The sequence below is a fragment of the Nelumbo nucifera genome, chromosome 2 (genome assembly GCF_055504915.1).
Source record: "Nelumbo nucifera cultivar China Antique chromosome 2, China Antique-T2T, whole genome shotgun sequence".
NCBI classification, from domain to species: Eukaryota; Viridiplantae; Streptophyta; class Magnoliopsida; order Proteales; family Nelumbonaceae; genus Nelumbo; species Nelumbo nucifera.
This window is the reverse complement of record NC_142650.1, coordinates 112137240-112160977: the sequence shown is the minus strand read 5'-3', so window position 1 is coordinate 112160977 and position 23738 is coordinate 112137240. Positions and strand designations below refer to the sequence as shown.

General features: G+C 35.3%; 2 protein-coding genes across 3 annotated transcripts; one reads left to right on the top strand and one right to left on the bottom strand.

The window, feature by feature from the left end:
* Positions 1-1165: 1165 nt before the first annotated feature.
* LOC104585930 (uncharacterized) lies at positions 1166-2062 on the bottom strand. Its single transcript, XM_010242975.1, has one exon. It carries the CDS (start codon positions 2060-2062, stop codon positions 1166-1168), a length of 897 nt encoding a protein of 298 aa, XP_010241277.1.
* Positions 2063-10238: 8176 nt separating this feature from the next.
* LOC104585911 (magnesium transporter MRS2-4-like) lies at positions 10239-22994 on the top strand. Of its 2 annotated transcripts, none has more exons than XM_010242951.3 (4): positions 10239-10646; positions 12506-12954; positions 17044-17325; positions 22126-22994. In XM_010242951.3, the coding sequence occupies exons 1-4, from the start codon at positions 10316-10318 to the stop codon at positions 22402-22404; spliced, it is 1341 nt and encodes a 446-aa protein (XP_010241253.1). In that variant the 5' UTR covers positions 10239-10315; the 3' UTR covers positions 22405-22994. The 2 variants fall into 2 exon arrangements, with proteins under 2 accessions (XP_010241253.1, XP_010241254.1); XM_010242952.2 differs by having other exon boundaries at positions 22019-22274.
* The last annotated feature ends 744 nt before the right edge of the window (positions 22995-23738 follow it).

Genomic DNA, 23738 nt, shown 5'->3' with positions numbered 1-23738 from the left:
TTTGATAGTTTTATCAAATTGGGCCTTAACCATGTTGAAAAATTGAGTGAAAATGGCAAGTGTTTGGGTTTTGTGTGACATCAGAAAGGTCCAAGTTGCTCTGGAATGGTCATCCATAATTGTTAAAACATATGTGGCTCTAATAATTGAAGGCTCTTTATATGGTCCCCAAGTGTCCAAATGGATTAATTCAAAGGGTTGATGGGTAGTGATGCTGTTGGTTGGAAAATGTAGCCTTTGTTGCTTAGACAAGTGACAAATTTCACACCCAACCTAATTTTGTAAATTCAAGCATTTAAGAAAATCAATATGCTTTAAAACTTTCATTGAAGCATGTCCCAAACGGCCGTGCCAAAGAGAAAATTTTGAAATAGCCATACTTTCATTACTAGAAACAGCAGCATTACAAGGTAACAAAGTATCATTGAAATTCAAAAACAACTTGTCACTGTTTGGCTCTTTATTACATCTAAATTTCCTAAGACAAGAGTTGTCCAGGATGTATAAGCTTCCTAGTAGTTTCCCTACTGCCAGAATCCTTTCAGTCTGCAGGTCCTGCACCAGACAATGGCTAGGTAAGAATGTGAACTTTATTTGGGCAGACTCAGCAAGTTTATTTACTGATAGGAGGTTGAATTTAAAACTAGGAATGTGCAATGCATCTTTCAAACAAATATCAGTTGACAAATGAATATTTCCAATGCTATGAACAAATTTAATGGATCCATCTGGTAAGCAAACAGGTAGTGGATGTTTAGTGGGTTTAGGCTTATCAAAAATGGATTTATTTCCACACATGTGGTTTGAAGCCCCTGTGTCAATTATCCAAGTACCCGACTTCAATAAGTCAATAGTACTCAATGCAAAACTTAAAGCACATTCAGTATTGAAGGAATTACCTACATAGTTGTCCAGGTTAGCAAAATCGACATGGCTGCCTTCCATAGTCATCTTCCCTTTCATCAGCTTCAGAATTTCTTGTTGCACCATATTTGCCAAATTCTTATCAGTTTTCCCATCAAGCTTCTCTTCAATTCCAAAATCAAAGGAAGTTTCCACCATATTGGCCATTGTTCAGTTTCCTGATTTTTTTGCTGCTCCTTGAACACCTTATACCATTCTGGGTATCCATGGAGCTTGAAGCAAGTCTCCTTTACATGTCCCTTCACATTGCAATGATCACAATACTTGTTGTCCTTATCCTTCCTACCCATGTCTTCTTCTTAGTATTTCCCTTATTAGTTCCATCCCTTCTGTATGGTTGATTGGTGTTTTGGGTTTTGGCAAATAACCCAGTAAAGTCTATGTTCTCATTAAAGGCTGTGTGTACTTCTCTCTGCTTATCAACTCTGAAAACCAAGGAATAAGCACGGTTCACAGAGGGTAAGGGTTCCATTACAAGGATTTGACTCCTTATATTATCATAATAGTCATTTAAACCCATCAGAAATTGCATTAATCTATTGAATGAGTGCAAATTAGCAACTGCCTTAGCAGAATCACAGGTACAGGGTGGAATAGGCATTAAATAGGTCAATTCGTCCCACAACCTTTTAAGTTTAGTATAATACTTAGCTACTGACTCATTCCCTTGAGATATTGAACTTATATCTCTTTGGATTTGATATAGCAAAGGCCCATTATTTTCACCAAATCTTTTAACAATTTCATTACAGAGTTCCTTCGCTGTAGTAGTATATGGAAAAGCATCTGCTATTTCTTTTGAGATTGAGTTAAGGATCCAGGAAGTTACCATGTAGTTCACCCTTGTCCATAGCTCAAACTCTGTTGTTCCTTCATCTGGCTGAGCAATCCTTTCATCTACGAAACCTAGCTTCAGCTTCGCACCCAAAGCTATCTTCATAGATCTACTCCAGGTGAGGTAATTGTTTCCAGTTAATGGTGTTGTAACTAGCATCATTCCAGGATGATCTGAACCGTGCAAGAAGAAAGGATCTTCGTTCGAGTTGTAGGCTAACTCTTTCGTGATCTCTGCAATAGCTCCAGGGCCAGTCGTATTTTGACCATTTCGAGTAACAGAGGTATCCACCTCTTCTTCCATAGTGTTAATAAGAAATCAATCAAACAGAAAGAACAAGCACCAGATCTTGATGCTCTGATACCATGAACACTAGTAAAGCAAGAGGAAAGCAAGAAGAAAGTGGAGAGAGTCCTGTTTCTTTCCCTCACCCCAAAAGGTTATAGGAGCATAGTTTATATACAGGAATAAACCCCAACTAATTAACAAATTTGGCAGAAAAGAATCGTGCCAGTTTAATAACAGAATGCCAACTCGGCTAGTAAAAGGACAAAAGAAAAAAGAATAAAGGAATGAATTGAGATAGTAAATTTACAATCTGAATAACCTTAAATATCCCAAATGTTAAACTGGTCCGGAAAAGGGTAGTTGTGACATTTTGAAAATTTCTAATCGTCAAATGACTGAGATAACGGACGAAGTACTAATGGTAGGGACTAATTTGACAGTTTTTAAAAGTTTAGGTACTGTGGTGGCACGATTTGAAGTTTAGGTACAAACTTGAAATTACCCATAAAGTTCGGGGTACTAATTTGGAATTTTCCCAAAAGAAAAAATACTGAACTAGATGAACATGAAAGACAGGTTAGTGTAGTTCAGCTTAGTAAGCCTATGTTCATGGAAGATGAGGAGATCGATCCACTACTATGAAAACCAGAGTATGTTATAACTCTTGAAGCACCAACCTATCTCACTCGCAACCCCAATCCAATACAAGTAATAGCTTAACACAATTATACCAGCATAACAAACAGACTATTCTTCCTCACAAATACACAAAAGTTTCTAGCTGTTTAACAACATATAAATACCCTTAAAACTCCAACAATGATTAAGCACAAGGAGTTTCCCTTGTGTATGTGTCTTGTGCCTCAGAGTTGGTGAAGATATCAACCACCCATCTCTTTCTTGTTCCTTGGTTTTAATGATATGATCATGTGAAATCACTTTTCCTCCCTTTTTGTTGCTTCTTTGTCATCTACTAATGATGTTGCAGATGACATTATATGGAGATTCACTTGAATTGCAAATCCTTCGAGAATACGGGGATAGATAAATGCAATAATCTAAGAATGACATGCACAAATGGAGAAATATGAGAATCTTTAAGGACAAGGGACAAAGGTTAGGGTTCTTATTGAGCTACTTGGAGTAAGGGTGACCCACTAGATTTTTGTAGGAGAAGAATTTAAGTGGGTGTCCATGGACTCAATATTGAGAAGTTGGAATACAATAGTTGGATTTACATCTCACCAAGTAAATAATCTCCAAGAAACCAGAAAATCGTGAAGATAGCTTTACACCTCTGTTATTGTTCGTTTTGACATTAACAAGTGATATGCCTTACTACATAAAGAGAGGATGCCTCTATCATGTATTTAATTTTCCATTGATTCAAGTTCTTAGTTAGATTGTGACGCCCAGACAGTGATAAGATTTCTATGCAGACTTTAACAGAGGATGCCTCTGTTATGTAGTTACAAATCCATCGATTCATGTTCTTAGTCAGATTTTGACTCCTAGACAGTCAATTATACTTAAGGATAATTTATTAATAGTTGATCTAACCCAGGCTTATAGTTGCTTTTAGTTCATTACTTTTAAATCTTCCCTTCGGCCTATATTTATTTTTGCTGGTGTTTCTTCATGGGTTGAGTTGGAATCACAAATGGGTTGAGGCTTTGTGCTCTTGGGACATGAGATCACCACTCGTGAAATTTATCAAACACAATCTTATTTATGCTTTTAGTTAAAGCCTAATGAGAATGCATAAGTTTAGATTTTGAATATGTTTATATAAATTTTGTCATGGAGCCATCTTCAACTATTATCAATGATTATAATTTATCATTTGTACGATTCAACTAGTGAATATAGTAATTCATTTTTCTTTTCTACCTTAGTTCACTTGTTAATCATTTGAATTGTTTGGGTTGATGAATTGAACCCATTTTGGAGAGAAGGCTCTAGAATCTGAACTTAAAGAACCACCACTTGTAAATCTAAATCTCAAGAACTACCCATTTGTAGAATCTGAACCTGAAGAACCACTATTTGTAGAATCCATACCTAAAGAACCACCACTTGTATCAATTTTTAGTGGGGGTTAATTAATCAACTTGAGTCCAATCCAAACTGCCCCAGGCCCGAGCCTAGCCTGACTACATCAAATTTTAGTTTGGGCTAGGTTTGGGCTAAATAGTTTAGGCTTGACCTTGGGCTCGGGCTTAGGCCCAAGTTTTAAGGTTGGGACTAGGTTGAGCTAAAACCCGACCCGGCCCTCCTGACTTGCACCCCTATAATTACTGTTATGCCAAGAAATCTGATGGGCCTAAAACTACATATGTTGTGTCATCCAATGCCTTCACCAATGATGCTTTGTGGTACCCCGATTTGGGAGCAACAAATCAATTTACAGTAGACTTGAACAACTAGAAATTGCATTTAGAGCACTTGGGAATGGATCATATCAAGATTGGCAATGAGGCAAGTTTGTCAATTTTCCACACTAGTTCTTTATTTCAATCTTCATTATGGGTTACTAAAGGACATATTGCGTGTTTCTTCAATTACTAAAAATTTAATTTTTGTGGGCCAGTTTTGTGCTAACAATTATGTGTTTTTTTTTTAATTTTATGCTGACCACTTTGTTGTAAAGGATTGAGAATTAGAGATGGCAATTTGGCCGCCATCACTAATTGCTTCCAACCACTCCTAAGACAAAGCTAGCTATAAAAGGGGGTGCTCATCTCAAGGTAAGGACATGATTCACATTCACATTTAGAATCCCAAGAGAATTGTTCCTGATTATTAAGGACTAAGCTTTGAGCTCTTGTCTCTTGCCTAGTCCGACCCCTCTTAAGCACTTGGCTAATTTAATCGTTGGAGCTTCTACCCCTAGGATAACACCCGGGGCCTCTGACGTGTACTATTTTTTTTTTGTTCACAAATCAGACACGTCGACCTCGAGTATTAGTGAAATCCCCGTATTGCCATCGACTTCATATTTGGCAACAACATCTAGTAATAATTAATAAATGAAAAAACTATTAATAGAAATTTATGTAATAATCTATACTATATTAAAAAGCAGTACGAATAATAGCCTCAAGAATATGTAATAATAATCTATACTATGTAATAATAATAGCCTCAAGAATATGTAATAATAATCTATACTATGTAATAATAATAGCCTCAAGAATATGTAATAATAGAAATTTATGTAATAATCTATACAACTTTAAAAAGTACGAATAGCCTCAAGAATATTTCTACAATTTTGTGATGACAAAATTTATCCCTTTATATTTAAATTTATTGATAAAAAATGAGGGCAAATAGGGTAATTAGTTATTGATATTAAATGAGTTGAAAATAGTTAATTTTAAGAAATTCAATGCATTCAATTATCTCTGATTAAATCCAATATTTAAGTTATTAATTTGCATTCACCTTCATTGAATCATATATTTAAGGCTTCTTTGTTTCTTTTCATCATTAAATTCTATAATTAAACACATACATAATAAATTAACAGTTTCAATAGCATAAAAACTTATACTTTTAAAATCTACCTGGAAAAAATAGTGTTTACATATAGGTGGTGGTAAGAAATTAAACCATTTGGGTCAAATGGGCTAATCCATGTTGCCACAATTAAATAATAAAATGAAAAAATATAGAAATTAAAAAGGGAAATTTCCTTAAACTACCCCTACTGTTTACAAAATTGACTAATCGTACCCTTATTGTTTACATATTGTCTTAAAGTACCCTTACTGTTTCTAAAAATTGACATCGCCATTAAGTGCTAATGGAAAGAAACAAAATATCGAATTTGCCCTCCACTATTCCTTAAATTTCAAAATAAAACCCAATTGATGAGCAGTTCCGATGATGATACATGATCCCTTTTTCTAGTGAACTATGTGTTTCGTCGCCAAAAGATGGTGAAGACAGTGGTTTTCCCCTACCCCAGACGTGTAGTACTACTAGAACACCGCCAAAACTTCTCAGAGTGTTTCGCATTAGAGTTTGTCAACCATATACTGGATCGAGGGAAAGAGAGGGAGAGGAAGAAGAAAAAAACAAAAATGGGGAGAAGGAGCTACTGCCAAGTTTAAGGCAGTGATGAAACAAAGTCATCTTCTTCTCCTTCCTCCATCTTCATCTCTATTCATTGTCTTCTTGACGTTTAATAGAGAACTACCACTGGCGAAGGGCTCACTCATCTGAACTGAATGCCCAGAGATTAAGCACTATAGTCGTCGTAGGCGATGACAATCACTGCAACTTCCGAACGACAAAAGTTTGGCGAACGACAATACATTCCAAGTGCCCCACATGCATTATGATAAGCTTGAATTCTAACACTAGTTCTAGAGTTGGAGCCGGCGATGGTTTCTATTAAATGTTGTAGTTACAACAATCTGAACTATGGAGCTTAATCTTGATGGGCGGCAACTAATGGAGGATGAAAAGCAAATCTATGGAGCTTTAATTGCCAACAGTTGCACGACCTTGGGTATTTTAGCAAAAAGCTTGGGAGATGCAAAAGACACTGTAATCTAAGTAGATACTCAAAGGCATCGGGGATCTGTCTTATGGATCAAGTCCTTGGTGACTCGAACACCGAACAACATGAATCCACCGATGGATTCAAAAGCGGCCACAACTTCGGAGCAGGTAAGAGAGTTGTGCCCATTGTTGCCACATTGCGAGCAGTTGCGTGACTGGGGCGAGAGGGAGGGAGAGAGAGAACGAAGGAATGGGGAGAGAGAGAGAGAGGGAGAGAGAGAGAGAGAGAGAGTTGTAGAGAAGTTCAGACTCATGGCTTCATCCTTGATTTCTTTAGCGTTTTTTACGACAAAATCACCGTCGTTACTGCAGTTCGACTGTCCAAAAACAAAAGGGAAAAGGGATCAGGGTTTCCTCCACTCTCTTTAGTTATGTTTTTGGATCTATCCAAATCACCGCCATTGCTAAAACTTCCAATAGCGGTGGTGAACAATAAGAGTATTTTAGGAATTTTAAAATAATTACCACTCACATGATGTCACATGTGAACGAAGTATGATGAAAAATTAACGACAATGGAGGTTTTAGACAATTGTCAAAAAACTTAAGGGTACTTTAAGACAATAGCTAAATAGTAAGGGTGGAGTTAGTCAATTAACTAAACAGTTGGGATAGTTTAAGGAAATTGCCCTTAAAAAGTGGGAACGTTTTTAACATCATATATTTGCCATATTAAACAATAATAAGTATGATAAACAATGTTTAAAAAACTGACCCGGAGGCCGACCCATTCCTACCTTCGAGTCATAGGCCACCAGTTCGACTGTCAAGGTCAAACAAGTCAAATTGCTCTACGTCAACACTATGTGTGTGTGTAAAAATACATATTTTATCAATAAATACTATAATTATGTTTTACATATATCATAGTTATGTTTTCATATATTTTATAATTATGTTTTACATATATTACATATAATATATGTATTATGTTACATTTATTTATGTTTTTTAATTCCATTTTAAAAATATTAACAATTGCAATTTAGGGCCAAAAAAGGATTTTTTTTTTGCAAAAATAGCAAGGCAAGGTGCATAATGCCCTTGGGACGTATAGATCTTGAAAAATTACTCAAAATAAAAAAATAATCCCAATCGGACATTAGAGTGCAAAGTTATGGCTTCCAAAAGTTTGCACATAATTAAGTACATAACCTACGACTTGATTACTAGGTTGAACATGTCAATGGTTGAATCGTCCAAGTTAGACGTTTTTTAACCAAAGGGGGGGGGGGGGGGTCAGCAGAACCAAACCTAAAATCAAGGTAAAGTAATGGTTCGAACAGTTCAACAAGTCAACAACAAGTTGAAAAACATTGATTATGAATAAGATGTTTTTATTAATGATGGAAATGAAATATAAAATTTAAAACCAATTGGAAGTAAAACTATTTTCTTATTATCTCTCATTAAATCTCATATCTAAGGTATATTCTCTTATTAAATTCTATATTTAGGATATACTTTTCTCATCATTGAATTCTACTAATTAAATCCACAATATTAATTTTAATAATATAAAAATAAATATTTTGAAAACAAAACCATTTTTTTCCTCTCAGTGGTGGGTAAGCAATTCAACCATTTGGGGTCAAATCCATTAATAAATAATGCCATAACTAAATAATAAAAAATTAAATAATAAATTATATAATACAAAAGAAAAGAACTAGGCATGCCATTAATATTGTATGTTCTTTATACTGAGCAAAAATAAGTATGAAATGTAAGAAGTATTTTTCTAAATGATGAAAATGGAATGCCAAAATTAAAATCAACATATAAATGAAATGATGTCATAGTCAAATAATAAAATTTAAAAAAATAGAAAATACAAAGAATCACAAAAATAAATATTATACATAAGATATAATTTTATCAATAATGGAAATGTAATACAATTTTTAATGTCAACCCATAAATCAAACAAATTTTCTTTTTGGGTCGTGGGTTAGTGGTTTGGGTCAAATGCATTAATCGATGATATAATAGTAAAATAATAAATATTTAAAAAATAATAAAAAAGTACAAGTAATCAAAAGAATATATAAAAATTTATATATTAATTATGTCAAACAAAAATTAAGTGTTATAAGTAAAAAATATGTATATTATGTAGATGAAATATATAATTTAAAACTGATCCGAAAGTAAAGTTATTTTCTTATTTAAATGGTGGGTCAATGATCCAACTTTTCAAAGAAATTCATGATGTCATAATCGAATAATAAATATTTAAAAAAAATATAGAACACAAAAGATAAAAAAGTACAAAGTTTTGTCAAAGACAATTTTGAAGATTTCTAATGTTATATAATCATCATATCAAATAAAAATAATTATTAAAATAAAAAATATTTTTATTTAAGATAGAAGTGGATTACAAAATTTAATAATAATAATAATAATAATAATAATAATAATAATAATAATAATAATAACAATAATAATAATAATAACTGTTATATAATTTAAAATTTCAGCAGGTAAACATTTAGTATAAGTATTTAAATTTATTTTTAACCATATTATTACTTTTAATAATAATAATTGTTATATAATTTAAAATTTATGCAGGTACACATTTAGTACAAGTATTTAAATTTATTTTTAACCATATTATTACTTTTAATAATAATAATTGTTATATAATTTAAAATTTATGCAGGTACACATTTAGTACAAGTATTTAAATTTATTTTTAACCATATTATTACTTTTATTAATTTTCAATTTCTATATACCTAAAATTAAAGTAATTAATATAAAAAAAAATCCATACGTATACTTAATTACTACTACGTATATAAAACAAAAAATGCTTAAATTGGACCTGCCTTTACTCGACCCAATTGAGATGCCACAGCTCTTTTTCTGTCGCTGCATTAATTTTTGTTTTGTTTAACAAAACCCGTATCACACGGGTGTGAGATGTGTGACCAGTTTTTTGTTAGTAGATGGGAGGGAAGACTAATGTACTAACCTACACTATGACATCATCGTGGCGCAGGGCTAAAACTGCGAATCATAACCTTAGATCCATGCTGTGGTTCCATCAAAACGTCACTTTATTAGTTCAACCATAAATACATCAAAGGCTTTGATTGGTTTTGATTTCGTTCGTTTTCCGTATGTGCTTGCAGCCTTGCAGGAGATCCGGGCTCACAGTTTTCCCACGACGAGAGCTTTTTGTGTTTGGTTTGAAGAAAAAAAAGTAGGAAAAGGAAAGAAAATATAAGAAAACCTTTATAGACATAATTTCTTATATTTTCTTTCCTATTCCTATTTTTTCCTTTAAACCAAACATAGTCAATATGAACGTCAGTCCTACGCCACACGAGCAGGATGACGAGGACACGTGGTTCGCGTTCGACTATGATACCGCAAAGATAAGATACCGCCGGTGAAATAAATTTGGGAGAATGACAGTTCAGCCCAGTAGTCTGTACCTACACTCTAGTAGCTACTGCCTACTCGCCAAGGAAGTGATAACGTATATCGAGATGCAGACATGTCAGGTGGTTCTTACACATACCCGTCGGATTGGAATTTTTGTAGCTTTGGAGAACTCATGCACAACAGCTCACTTTGCTTGCACATCTTCGGTCATGACGTCGTTTGAAATTCTCACAGTCGGTCCCTCTCGAGTCTCGACAAACTTCCATGGCGTAGTGAGAGAGAGAGAGAGAAGAGAGGATGGGGAAGAAGTCTTGCTCGTTTTCCCGGAAGATCATCCGGCGCCGCCTGAAGAAGATGGCGGAGACAATGCCGGATGACGTCATCTCCACCAACAATGTCACCACCACCACCAACAACGCTGCCACCGTCTCTACAGCCGTTGTCGGAGGAGTCGCCGGTAAGCCGAAGAAGAAGACGGGCGGGGCACGATTATGGATGCGTTTCGATTGCTTTGGCCAGTCGGAGCTCATCGAATGCGACAAGAACGCCATCATCAAGCGCGTCTCGATTCCAGCGAGGGATTTGAGAATCCTCGGCCCCGTTTTCTCTCACTCCTCCAATATCCTTGGTAAGAATATAGTTTTGATTTTTCCACCGATTCGCCTTTAATTGGCGAGCGTTTTTGATATTCTGCTTTGTTTGATTGAGGAATTCTATTTAAATTAGGCTCGGATTGTTTCATTTAAAAATAAACGGAATTTTTAGGCTGAAGAATTGAGCTATGCTTTTGCTCCTTTTAGGATGAAAGCTTTGTTTTCCTTGCCATTTACGTCGAAACAAATTAAAAGAGGCGGGGATTATGGCCGAAATATTTCATTTTCAGTTTGAAAAAGGTTTCTATCCATTATACAGAGAAACAAACGCAGCCAATTACAAAGTGGTCAACTCTCCATTGTTGTACCATAACATCTTATTGTGTTATATACAGCTTATAGATGACGCGCTGCAACCTGGGGGAGGGGTTCTGTATTGTAGAATCCGAATTTCTTTTTTATTATCATATCATCTGCAATCGTTGGCTGAATTCTGAAGTTTGAAGGCATTTTCTTTGCTAATACTGATGAATTGAGCAACTTATTAAAGAGGATGAACGAAGAAAATGGGAGAAAAAAGGGAGACGAGACTGATTAGAATCATACTCCGTCAAAATCATAATAAATAAGAGTTGTAATATTTCTATAATCTTCTAGTTGTTTAAATTCTACCAAACCTCATCTTAAGGTGGTATTGACACATTGTCTATTCATGCTTTACCAGTTTAGATGTTTAATTGAAAATTTAACTATTACCTGCTGAATTTCAGAGATGTTTCCAACTTGAAACTCAGCTCACTCATAAACAAGGCTTCATCGTCAATCATCATTGTCGAAGCCTTGTGCCAACTATTTGTGGTTAGATACTCATAAACAACATTTCTTGTAGAGAATTTCTAAATTTCATTTGTACCTAATCTGACGGTTTGATAAAGTTCCAAGAAAATTTTGAAATTGTAATTTAGTTTCAATAGTAAACAAGATTATAGTTGTCTTAGGAATCAAAATCTCCAACCTTGCATAATGAACACCATAAGGAAATTTCTATAACCATTTCCTAAATAATGATAAATTCCATAGGCTATGTTTGATTTGATAGGAAATAAGTGAGAAATAGAAAGTTGAGGGAAAGTTCTTAAGAAACATCACAAAATTCATTAAGAACTTTCCCTCAACTTTCTGTTTCTCTCTTATTTTCTATCTAACCAAACACAACCTGAAGTCGATCTAAATCTTCCTAGTCCAACTCTGATCCTCTTTTAAGGCATACACACTTTTGAGTTTTGATCACCAAAGGTCATAGACATTTAACTTTTGTAAGGAACCTCTAGAGCCATTTACCCAGGAGTGCAGTCTTCAGTGTTTTTATCTTTCACTTCCCAATCCCCAGTCAGTCCATCATCTTCATTGGTTTTAAATACCATTCCCCAATTTATGAGATGGTCCTTTTTATTTAGACCAGGTTCACCAACTGCTGATATCATCTGTATGGCCTGTGATGTTAGCAGGGTTCAGAAAATGGATAAAAGAAGGAAATTGAGGTTGGCAACTGTTCTTTCTTTCCATTTTCTCCAATCTAGAACTTAAATGGCCCCTTTCTTTGTGTTAGATGTTAGGAACTGTGTGGACTTTATATCCTGTTTTCTATTTCTTGGTATATGTTTATTATTCTAAACTTCTTCATTCATGTAATTTGTAGTAGTATTGGATAAAAAGAAAATTAATGTATTCTATAGGATTCAAAATATGCCAGTGAGAGCATCTTACGCTTCTAATTTTTGTCCTCAAAGAGTATGAGTACTTTTGGATTTCAAAAATGGATTAATTCTGTTGGATCATTGTTGATTGTTGGTGAAAGGTATACTAATTTTCTGTTTCTGTGCATCCATTGTAGCCAGAGAGAAAGCCATGGTTGTCAATCTAGAATTTATAAAAGCCATAGTTACTGCTGAAGAAGTGTTGGTATTGGATCCTTTGTCCCAAGAAGTACTTCCTTTTGTTGATCAATTGAGGCAACAACTTCCTCATAGAAGCCCATTTAAGAATCATGAGGATGGTCAGTTAGATGTACAAGAAAAAGAAAACTATCCCTTAAATGGTGGGAAATGGTTGCCTGCTCCTGAAGCAGCTGAAGGTTTGCAGTGTGAGCTTCCTTTTGAGTTTCAAGTCCTAGAGATTGCACTAGAGGTTGTTTGTACATATCTGGATACTAGTGTGGCAGACCTTGAGAAAGATGCTTACCCAGTCTTGGATGAACTAGCTCGAAATGTTAGCACTAAGAATCTTGAACATGTCAGGGGTTTGAAAAGCAACCTTACCCGGTTGCTTGCACGTGTACAGAAGGTATGATCAAAAGATTACTTTCAATATTCTTTGATTTCTCCTTGCTTTCTGCATACGGTTGTTATTTTTTATTGTTATGTGAATATAATCTATCACTGCAGTAGTACATATAAATCCTTCAATCTTCTGCCTTGTCTATCCTTTTTCTTTCTCCTGTTAACCTTATTAAATCCTTTCACATAATAAACAAATGACCAGCAACACCAATGGTGGCACAGTATGAGTTGTTCAGTGGAATGGAATGGTTCAGGAAATTGAATATAGGCTTGTATGACATAGTAATGGTAAGAGGAAAAGGTGCAGATGGGTGATAAAAGGAAAGGCATTATTTTGGACCTTTGGTAGAGGTTGAAGGTGCAGATCTCAGGACTTGGTGGGGGAGTCAAGATGTTCTCTATACCTCTCTTATAACTTTATAGGGTAAATTATAGGGACCTCTCTATACTTTTGGGGGGTGTGAGACATAGCCTCCTATATTATCTTATTTTGTGATACGACGAATTGTTCTTTTTGTATCATGATAATAAATTGGTTTTCAAGTAGGGGAACAATTCCGTGGAAGTAAAGATACACTATGGGGGAGATAAGAGAATTGGCAATAGTGATGCATGTTATAATTTTTTTTGTATTTATTTCTATTTTAAAAGTTTTACTATTTAACTATGACATCATGGGTTAACCAACCCATTTGACCTAAATGGTTGAATTGCTTATCTGCACCAAGACAAAGGAATAGTTTGACTTTGGGTTGGTTTTAAAAAAACATGAGATTTAGATAGTTAATTAAAAGCATTGGATATAGATCTACTTGATAGAATTTATTGGTGAGAAAATAATTTAAATATATGATTCAATTAGAGAAGATGAGAGTTAATACCTTAAATGTTAGACTTAATGAGAAGGAATTGAATGATGTGAAAAGTAAAGGTAGGGAAAGGCCCTTCTCCTTGAAACCAAGCACAACAGGGTGAGATGGGATCAACCAAACCTTCCTTTAAATTTGGTTTGCTAACTGAGGACAACTGCTAGAACGAGATAAAGGTTCAGCTTGTTGACTTGATTACACAACCATCGTAGCTGTGTGATAACCACTCTTCACATTATATCTCCCATCCTTGGTGAATGAAATCCTAGATTAATTTATCCTTTGAATCAAGAATACTGAGGGGGATCTTCTGAATTGCTAGCACCTCATCCGGAGAAAAACAAAATTCGTGAAGCACATTGAGATTCTAGCAGCGAGGATTGTTTAAAATGAAGTCATTTTCATGCTCAAACGTACAATCAACAAGCTTCTCAAAGATTACTTTAAATGAGCGAGAGAGGGGATCCACACATCTTACGAAATATTATTTTCCTTTCATTTCCTATTCACAAGAGCCCTTTTTAGCAGAGCAAGGCCATAAACGAGACTCCTCTAAGAGCAATAATGTAGACGGTCCAAGGAGGTAGATAAAATCATAAAAAATCAGTTCAAGGGAAGTAGATATTCTTTAACATGGTATTCCACAAGGCATTTTGTTCACACAGCATCTTCCATGCAGCCTTGGCAAGAAGGGTCTAATTAAACTCTTTAGGTCCCTGAAAGTCTGAAACCCATCCCTCTTAAGCTCTTACTAGAACATATAAACGATGTATGGCGACCCAGTTAATTTTACATCCATTCCTCTTCTGTCCCTAGACAAAGTTAACAAAATTTCCATTGAACTTATTGCAAATAGAATCAGGAATTTTGAAGTGATTCATATTGAACATGGGAGTAGGAATGGTTGTTACTTTTATTAGAACTTCTCTACTCCTTAGTTCAAAGAGCCACATTTCCAGCCTTGGATTTCGTTGTTTGTTCATCAGCCATTTCAGCAAATATCAACTTTTTATTATGGCCAATGGACTTGGAGGCCTAAATATTTCGATTGGCCTCTGCCTTCTTTGATCCCCAACATTCTTGACAAGATTCTTATGAACTTCTGAGGAATTGTTTTGCTGAAACTTCAGATTTTTGGAAATCTATAAGTTGTCTTGATGCTTCAGCATACTCCTCAAGAGAATGCCAGTGATGATTGAGGCCCAAATTTTCCATGACATTGATAATAAAGGACCCTTCTAGTCAATCATAGGCCTTATTAAGGCCTAAGGGAGCCTACTGATATTTAAAACATGAACAGTGAACAAAATTTCAGGAATCTTTGACAAACATTTTAACTTATTCAATACTTCTAATTTATTGGGTACAGTCTAAGAATGTAGGAAGTTTGTACTTTGTATAATTATATAGCATGTTATGGACTTTCTACATCAGTGGCAAGGAACAGGTTTAAGTAAAAGGGCAAAATTTATTGGCAATCAGTTTTACATGCAGTGCTGTGGGGAGTTTGGGATGAAAGAAACAAACGGCTGTTTGACAACAAATTCGGGCCCCTGGAGGAATTAACTTCAGACATTTCTTACCTGTGCAACCTCTGGATGGTGAATTCAGATCTTTTCAAAGGAGTCTCAGTCAATGACCTCAATAGAGATGCTTACCCCTTTCTATTTCTCCCTCACCTCCATCAATCACCCTTGAGATATCGTGAACCCATCAGTGAAGGAGTGATGATCCTAAACTTTGATGGAAGTGATTTAGGTAATCCCGGATTAGCTGGTATTGGAGGAACAATAAGGGATGAAAAGGGCTACATTTGCTGGACTTTTAGCGGTTCAATTGGCGTGGCAGATTCTACAAAGGCTGAAGTAAAGGCTGTCCTCACAGGAATCAGAATAATAAAAAGTTTGGGAATCCAAAATATAACCATTGCAGGTGATTCAGAAAATACTATAAAATGGTTAAGAGACAAAGAGGGGGGACCTTGGAGATTGAGTCACTATTTAGCAGAGGCCAGGGACTCTTTGGACTGCCTAAATGTAAATTTAGTTTGGATTCCTAGGGAATACAATTATACGGCAGATGGCTTAGCTAAATGTGGTGTGTTCTTAGAGCAATTGTACAGCGACAAGTTTCCTCCTTTGTAACTTGTAGGGGTTCTTCCCCTGCTTTGTACATCTTCTCATGTACCTCTTTTTCTCTTAATGAATCTTGGTTAACTTTTCTCAAAAAAAAAAAAAAAAACAGATGAAACCATATTAATTTAATGACTACCAATTTAAATTCAATATAATGCAAAGTTTTAGCTTTGATTTCAGATCCAGACAAAGTTCATTGGTCCAAAGACAAGTTTAAGGCCACCTTACAAAATAAAAAAAAGTACAGTACACTAGACTAAGTACCAAACTTAGGGACCTAACAATGGAAGTATTAATTTATTTCTAATCAAGCTCAGTGACTATTGAACCAAAACAGGTTCAGATGGCACATTTGATTTCTGGCATTATGCTGTGCATGAGGAAATCAGCCATGTACTTGTAACCAAAACAGGGTGCTGGGCACATATCTATGTACACCATTCTCTCTTTGTTATTTTTTCTGTTAAAATCAACAAGATTTATCAGCTGACCCCATATAGTTGGGGTAAGGCCTAGAAGACGATGATAAATCAATAAGATTTATCTGCTGCTAATAAAAAATAAACAAAGAAAATGTTTCCACATGGATTAGACATCAAGACCACCTCCATTTTTTGCTTCAAAATCATAACTATGATATCTGGGTTATTTTGTGCTTTCTCACTCGGCACTGTAATGGTGTTCAACCTTATATGAAAGCACAAAGGGCCAAGTGTAGTAAAAATAGTATGGGGGGCTAAGTGTTACACCCCCTCTCCCCCCATTTGCATTGGGGAGCTCCTTGTGGTTTACCCTTTCTTCATATATTTTTCTCAAGTTATTGCATTGGAAACATGGTATTTTTCTAGAGAGTTGGGCACATGGTAGCTGACTATGTTTACTTTCTTGGTAAATGTGAGTTGTTTTTTATATTTAATCAACCAGTTCATTATTTGTCACCACATGACTGCACATAAGATTTTCTTTCTTCATATCTCTTCCACTAAATATAAGAATAATCCTGATATGCTCTTTTTGCTTTATGCTATTTTTTATTTGTCTTTTTTCAATAAATTTGAGTATTAATGGCAATCAGTTGTTTAATCACAGGTTAGGGATGAAATTGAGCATCTATTAGATGACAATGAAGATATGGCAGATTTGTATTTATCAAGAAAGCGGCTCCAGAATCAACAATTTGAGGCAATGTTGGGAGTTGCAACTTCCAATAGCATTGTCCCTGTAGCACCTTACGTGCAAAGACGTGGTTCAAATGTGAGTGCAAGTTTCATCGCTAGTAACCTTTCAGATGATAATGATGTGGAGGACCTGGAGATGTTGCTCGAAGCTTATTTCATGCAGCTGGATGGGACTCGTAACAAAATATTGTCAGTAAGTCCTGTTTCCCTGTTGGAAGATTTCATTTGCATGTTTCAATTGATAAAGCACATAGTAAATGGTGTTCTTTTTAAATTTATGGTGATCTATATTTTGGTTCTTTTAGTGGTCTAATGGAATACGTTGAACACGACTAACAGTTGCAAAATGAGATGACAATACAATTATTAAAAAACATTATAATTACAAAATTACAAGTAAAATATTTGTTAAGCATTTCATTTAACAAACTTCAAGTTATACCTTTTAAAATATTAACAAATGCTACTAACCTTAGATTATTTAGTTCTTTCTTCATTCATTAGAAGAGCCGAATTCTGATATTAGGAATTTTGCATCAATCTATGGAACATTGCTTGATCATAATGTACTAAATCAACTCAGTTAATTCTTATCCCAATGTTTGGAATTAGCTATATGAATCTTGCATCGATATTTAACCTTTCATGGGGCCATATCCTTTTGTATATAGTTGGTCCTTGATCTTTCAGCACTACTTTTGCTGTCCATTCCACATATCATTCTTGTTTAAAGTCTCTATCTTGCATCACTTATCAATAGCACAACCTTTGTTGAGTCCCTCATATCTTGTTACGTATGGGGGCTATCCTCAAAATCACAAAAATGCATTTATTTTATGCTTCCTTTAGTCTTTCCACTCATCCATTTCAACATCCACACCTCAGTTAAATCCATTCTAGAAGTGGTCATTCTCCCCAATATTCTGCCTTGTGAACTTTTATTTTCATTTTGACTGGCATGCATCAATCACAATATTCCAGCAGCACATCTCCACTGCATTCTCCGTATTCCAATTTTATGTCTAATGTTTTCTTCAAATCATTCTCCACATGAGTGGTAAAAGATAATTGAAACAGTTGGTTTGTTTGGGCATCTTTTGGGCATCAATATTAATTGCTTTTTAATTTCTATTCATGTTAGATTGTCTGGGGGTGTTGTTTTGGGTGGGGGAGGGGATTTCTTTACTTTTTGTAGGGAAATTTCTTATGATCCAGTATCGTACTCTTCTTTTTATTTTAATGATTTTTATTCCATTGTAAAAGAAATCTGTGGTTCAAAATATTTTTAGTCCAACTATCCAGAAGCATTTTCATTGAAGCAACTTGAAATTTGTCCAAGGCCCTAGGCTGGCCTTTAATGTCATATGTCATAATCCTAATGATACAACTAAGGAATAGTTGTATCTGTAATTACAATGACCCACCAAATCGAACAACCTAATTCAATGTGTAGGATAATTGATTGTCGGTGACAAGCTTATAGGATCATTGATTGTCGGGTTGTTAGGCAAGCTAGAAAGTAGCATTGACTCTAGGGCTTACAATGCTAGAAAGTAGCATTGTCGGTGACAAGTTAGATCCTACAAGCTTGTAGGATCATTGATGATAGATGTTAATGTATGTTCTCATCATTACCACTTGTAGCATTGTAAGCCCTAGAGTCGGTGCTACTTTCTAGCTTGTCACCGACATAGTGGGCCCCTTTGCCTAACTCGGCTCAAGAAGAAGAAGGGCTTCTTTCTAGCATTGTAAGCCCTAGAGTCAATGCTACTTTCTTGGCCCTAGTCCCTAAGAAGTTTGATGCTAGCCATCCAAAATACTTTAGGGCTATTAGCTTGGTGACAAGCATCTAAAAAATTTTGGCCAAGGTTCTAACCTTGAGAATTAAAGTTCTCCCATCTATCATCAATTCATCACATCACCCAAGACCAAGGAGCTTTCATACAAGGAAGACAAATAACATATCAGACCTTGATTGCCAATAATGTGTGGAGGAAATGAGGAGATCTAGGAAAAAAGGTTGTGTGTAAATTGGATCTTGGTGAAATATGGATTTGGAGAAAGGTGTAGTTGGGTGTTCGATTGTATTAGTACCTGCCACTATTCTATCTTGGTTAACAGAGTGGTGAAGGGCTTCTTTCTAGTTTGTAGGGTTGTTAGGAAAAGGGACCCACTATCACTTTTCCTTTTTACTCTAGTAGCTGATGTGCTCAGTCGACTCATTACTAAGGTTGATAGGGAAGATATTATAAGAGGTTGGGGAATAGGTAGACGTTGAATTCTGGTCACCCATATTTAGTTTGTAGATGATTTAATGATTTTCTGTGATGTGGGTAAAATAGTTGCATAGTAGGTGTCAACTTTTGTTAGAGGCAAACCCTAGGGAAAGTAGATTTTAGATGATATGATACTCAAACCTCCACTGATGATTTGGACACAATAGTTTGTTCTCGCATTTCCATGAGATAACAGAATCACCAAGAAATGTACACCATTTTGTTGTAGAGGGATGAGTATTTGGATACCCTGCCCAATTAGCGTTTGAGTATGCACAAAGATGAATTGAAGAGAAGAATAAACTATGGTCAATGGTTTCACAAAGATATCGATTAATTCTGTGAATGGCAGCAAGACAAGGATGTCAATGAGTAGACACAAACTAACTAACTCCTCAGATGGTGTGAGCTATATCTAGACGTGTCACAGTGAGATAGATAATGTAGCCAACAAGCTGAAGATACAAGGAAGGATTAGGCAGGAGTTATCCTTCATCATGAGACAACTTACATTGAGTTCCATAGGGGTGTCAAGTGTCAACCTGCTTAGAGTCTGTGAGATGAATTGAAGAAAACGGTCTTGTGGAGATTGAACCTTTAAACCAAGAAAATAAGTCGATAGTGTCCATATCCTTCATCCTAAAGGAATGCTGTATCAAGAGCTTAAGGCCATGTTGTACATCTCCTCATCGTATTCTTAGAGCAGCTATATAGCGACAAGCTTCCTCCATTGTAGTTTGTAGGGGTTCTTCCCCTGCGTTGTACATCTCCTCATGTACCTCTTTTTTTTCATGAATCTTGGTTAGCATTTCTCAAAAAAAAAAAAAAAAAGCTTAAGGCCATGTTTGGTTCACTACTCTGGGTCTCATTCTATTAATTCTTGCTCATTCTAGGCAAGAATGGGCAAGAATGAATAACATTAGAGTGTTTGGTTGCAAAATTCTTGCCATGGGCCACATTCTTTTTAGAATGAAAAATCAGCCCCATAGCACAAAAATTGAGTAGCCTGCAACATGAAAAATAATCATGCCCCATCTTGCTCATTTTCATTTTGAGGAAACTCTACCTACAAAACTGTTGCTATAGATGTTTACTTTTGTGAAAGCACTTTTACATAAAGCACTTTTATGAAAGCACTTTTGTTAAAGTACTTTACAAAAGCACTTTGCCCACAAAGTTGTTGCCATAGATGGTTACTTTTGCAAAAACACTCTTATAAAAGTAGTTTTACATGAAAGCACTTTTATAAAAGTATTTTACTAAAGCACTTTTACAAAAGTACTTTTATAAAATCACTTTTACAAAAGTACTTCTATAAAAGCACTTTTACAAAAGTACTTTTACGAAAGTACTTTTATAAAAGCACTTTATAAAAACACTTATAAAAGTACTTTTGAAAACACTTTTATGAAAGTTCTTTTATAAAAGCACTTTTACAAAATTACTTTTATGAAATTACTTTTATAAAGCACTTTTACGAAAGTACTTTTACAAAACATCTATGCCAATTTGTAAACATTGATTGTTGGAGACCTAGGCTGGCGGTTTATGAATACTGACAATTTTTTTTTGAAGAATGAAAATGAGCAACATAGGACACTTGTCAATCTGAAAAGAATTCATTTTTAGGAAAAAAGTGTTTGGTTCATAGCAATATTTTCTCATTCTTTCTATTTTTACCCATTCTTGTCCATTTTAGAATTTCATCTTGGGTAAGAATGAGAAAGAATGAGAATTGAACCAAACATTGCCTAGTTGTTGAACACCCTCAATGTCATCACCAGTAATGAGGATATCATCTACATAAGCAAGGATTGTGAGGCCTTATCACAGTGGGAGAAGAAAGGTGATGAACCATAGGCACTTTGATGATGATAATCAGTTTCCAAAAGAACATGATAAAAAAATTCAAACCAGGCACACAGAGCTTGCTTTAAGCCATACAGAGATTTCTTGAGACGATGCAGTAATTGCTGATTGGTATGGTATCTAGGCAGAGGCTTTATATAGACAGTTTCTTTCAAGTTACCATTGTAGAAAAGCATTGATAACATCCATTTGAATGACATGCCACTACTGAAGTGATGAAGTTTCTCGACATCTATCCCTTCTTTTATGAGTAAATCTTTTTTCAAGTCCAAATTGATGTTTTTTTGGTTTTTCTTTCAAGTGGTAATGATGAGAACATACATCAACAGTCTAAGGGAAATGCAAAAGAGAGGTAGATGATGGATGCCTGACTGAAGAAAAAAAACAGTCTATTAGAATTTAGAAGTAATGAGGACCTACTGTACATTTGCTAAGCCTGAAAGTCATATTTTTGAACTAAAAATATGCTGAGATAATGAGCAACCTGGTTCATTTGAGGTTGAAGTGATGCTGGTGCTGCTGGAGACATCTTTCCCCTGATAATTAACCAAATGTGCAGCTCTGTATCTTTTGATTCCATGAAGGAATATTGTTAATATTTCCTTCTTGATGTACATGGTAGACTCCATATGCATGTATTTCTACCAACAACATGAGAAAGCGCTCACAAACACATACATATTTCACTGCATTAAATTATGAGACATTTGCATGATGTTTTATTTTGATTCTACTTATCAGGTGCTAGTAGTTTGGATGAACCTACTTCAATAAACTTGTGGATGCTTCTCTGAGACTTACCGCTTATTTGGTTTTCCCTCATTTTCTTTTTCCATATGGATAAAAAGGTTCGGGAATACATTGATGACACAGAGGACTATGTCAACATCCAACTTGACAACCAAAGAAATGAACTCATTCAACTCCAGCTCACACTAACAATTGCATCATTTGCTATAGCTGTTGATACCTTGATAGCTGGGGCTTTCGGTATGAACATACCTTGCCAGTTGTATAATATTAAGGGTATCTTTGGCTCTTTTGTTGGAGGTACCTCGGCATTTTCTTTCCTGCTTTTTCTGCTCATGCTAGGGTATGCCAGATGGAAGAAGCTTCTTGGTTCTTAAGCCAGCCTCAGTAACGTTGAAATTGTGATTCAGTTCATTCCTAATGGTACCATCGTCAGTGCAGCCATTTTGTTTTAAATACTCGATACAGTTGCCAAGAGCTTCAACACATGTCCTTAACTTTTTCATTTGCATCCTGATCATGAGAATTCAAGAAAATAAAGGAAGTTGAAAGAATAACGCCTTTTCATTGGTTATATTGATGAATGATGATACTTTGGGAAGAAATGTAGGTGAAAGTGGGGCTGGTATTCTCTTGTCAGTTCTATTTTGACTTTTGATTCTGATTTTGGATTTGATGTGCATGGCCTTGATCCTTAAGATAGTGTAAGAATGTGGATTTTACAGGGTGAAAGCCAAATACTCTGCTTCAGTTATAGCTGATTAGATGCACATCCACGACTCTCTCGGCAGGTTGTTCAGAATTCATATGATCTACTTTGGCTCTAAAAGCAGTGTAGGCACACAGACATGAACCCTCACATGCATTCACAGTTTTTTTTTTTTTTTTTTGTATTGATTCTGTACTTTTTTTTATCAACAACAATCAAAATTTTTTAATAATGAAAAAGATGAAATTCTGTGCTGAACATATATACACATTTGATGGTGATAAAAGCTCCTTATCCCCCCCATTTTATATTCGTCGGACTTTCACATAACATTTGATCCCTTTCCATCCGTTGCTTTGCTAAGTTAGCTGCAAAGTTTGCTTCCCTTTTGTACCCATTGAAACCGCACCAGCATACTTTTCATCATTAGCCACCTGTTTTTTTTTTTTTTAATTTCATTCTAATATCACTTGTCTTCTTGTTTCTGCAGCCATTCTTTCTCCCCTCTGGAATCCCCTTCAGAGAAGAAACTCTTATTTCATAAATGAGAAATTGATTGAGAATGAAAATGTGACCTGCATTTTTTATGGGCCCATTTTGATAATATCCAATCCGATCCTATAATACAATGGTCCACTTGTTACTAGTTAACTTAATTTGATAAATTTAATGGACATCAAAATCCAATTTTCTTGGATTGGACCCTATCCAAACTGGGTCCACTGACAGCCCTATCAATATAGCGTACTGCACGATTAAAAATTTTAAAAGGAGTTAAATACTCATAGTGCCTGTTTGGTTTGGAAGAATAGGGGTCTGGAATCAGAATTCCATTCCCATTCCTGGTGGATGGCATTTTCCCCCTTAAAGTTATGTTTGGTTTGAAGGAAAAAGTAGGGAAAGAAAGGGAAACATAGGGAAACCTATACGGCTATACCAGGTTTGTAAGGCTCTGTTTGGCTTGTGGGAAAATTTGGGTGGAATGGGATGGGATGGGAAAGT

Excerpts from the sequence above, each read along its gene's own strand:
- LOC104585911 (XM_010242951.3), top strand. The coding sequence starts at position 10,316 with ATGGGGAAGAAGTCTTGCTCGTTTTCCCGGAAGATCATCCGGCGCCGC. Across the intron at positions 10,647-12,505 it reads TCACTCCTCCAATATCCTTG|CCAGAGAGAAAGCCATGGTT; the intron begins GTAAGAATATAG and ends CATCCATTGTAG. Across the intron at positions 17,326-22,125 it reads CTCGTAACAAAATATTGTCA|GTTCGGGAATACATTGATGA; the intron begins GTAAGTCCTGTT and ends ATGGATAAAAAG.
- LOC104585930 (XM_010242975.1), bottom strand. The coding sequence starts at position 2,062 with ATGGAAGAAGAGGTGGATACCTCTGTTACTCGAAATGGTCAAAATACG.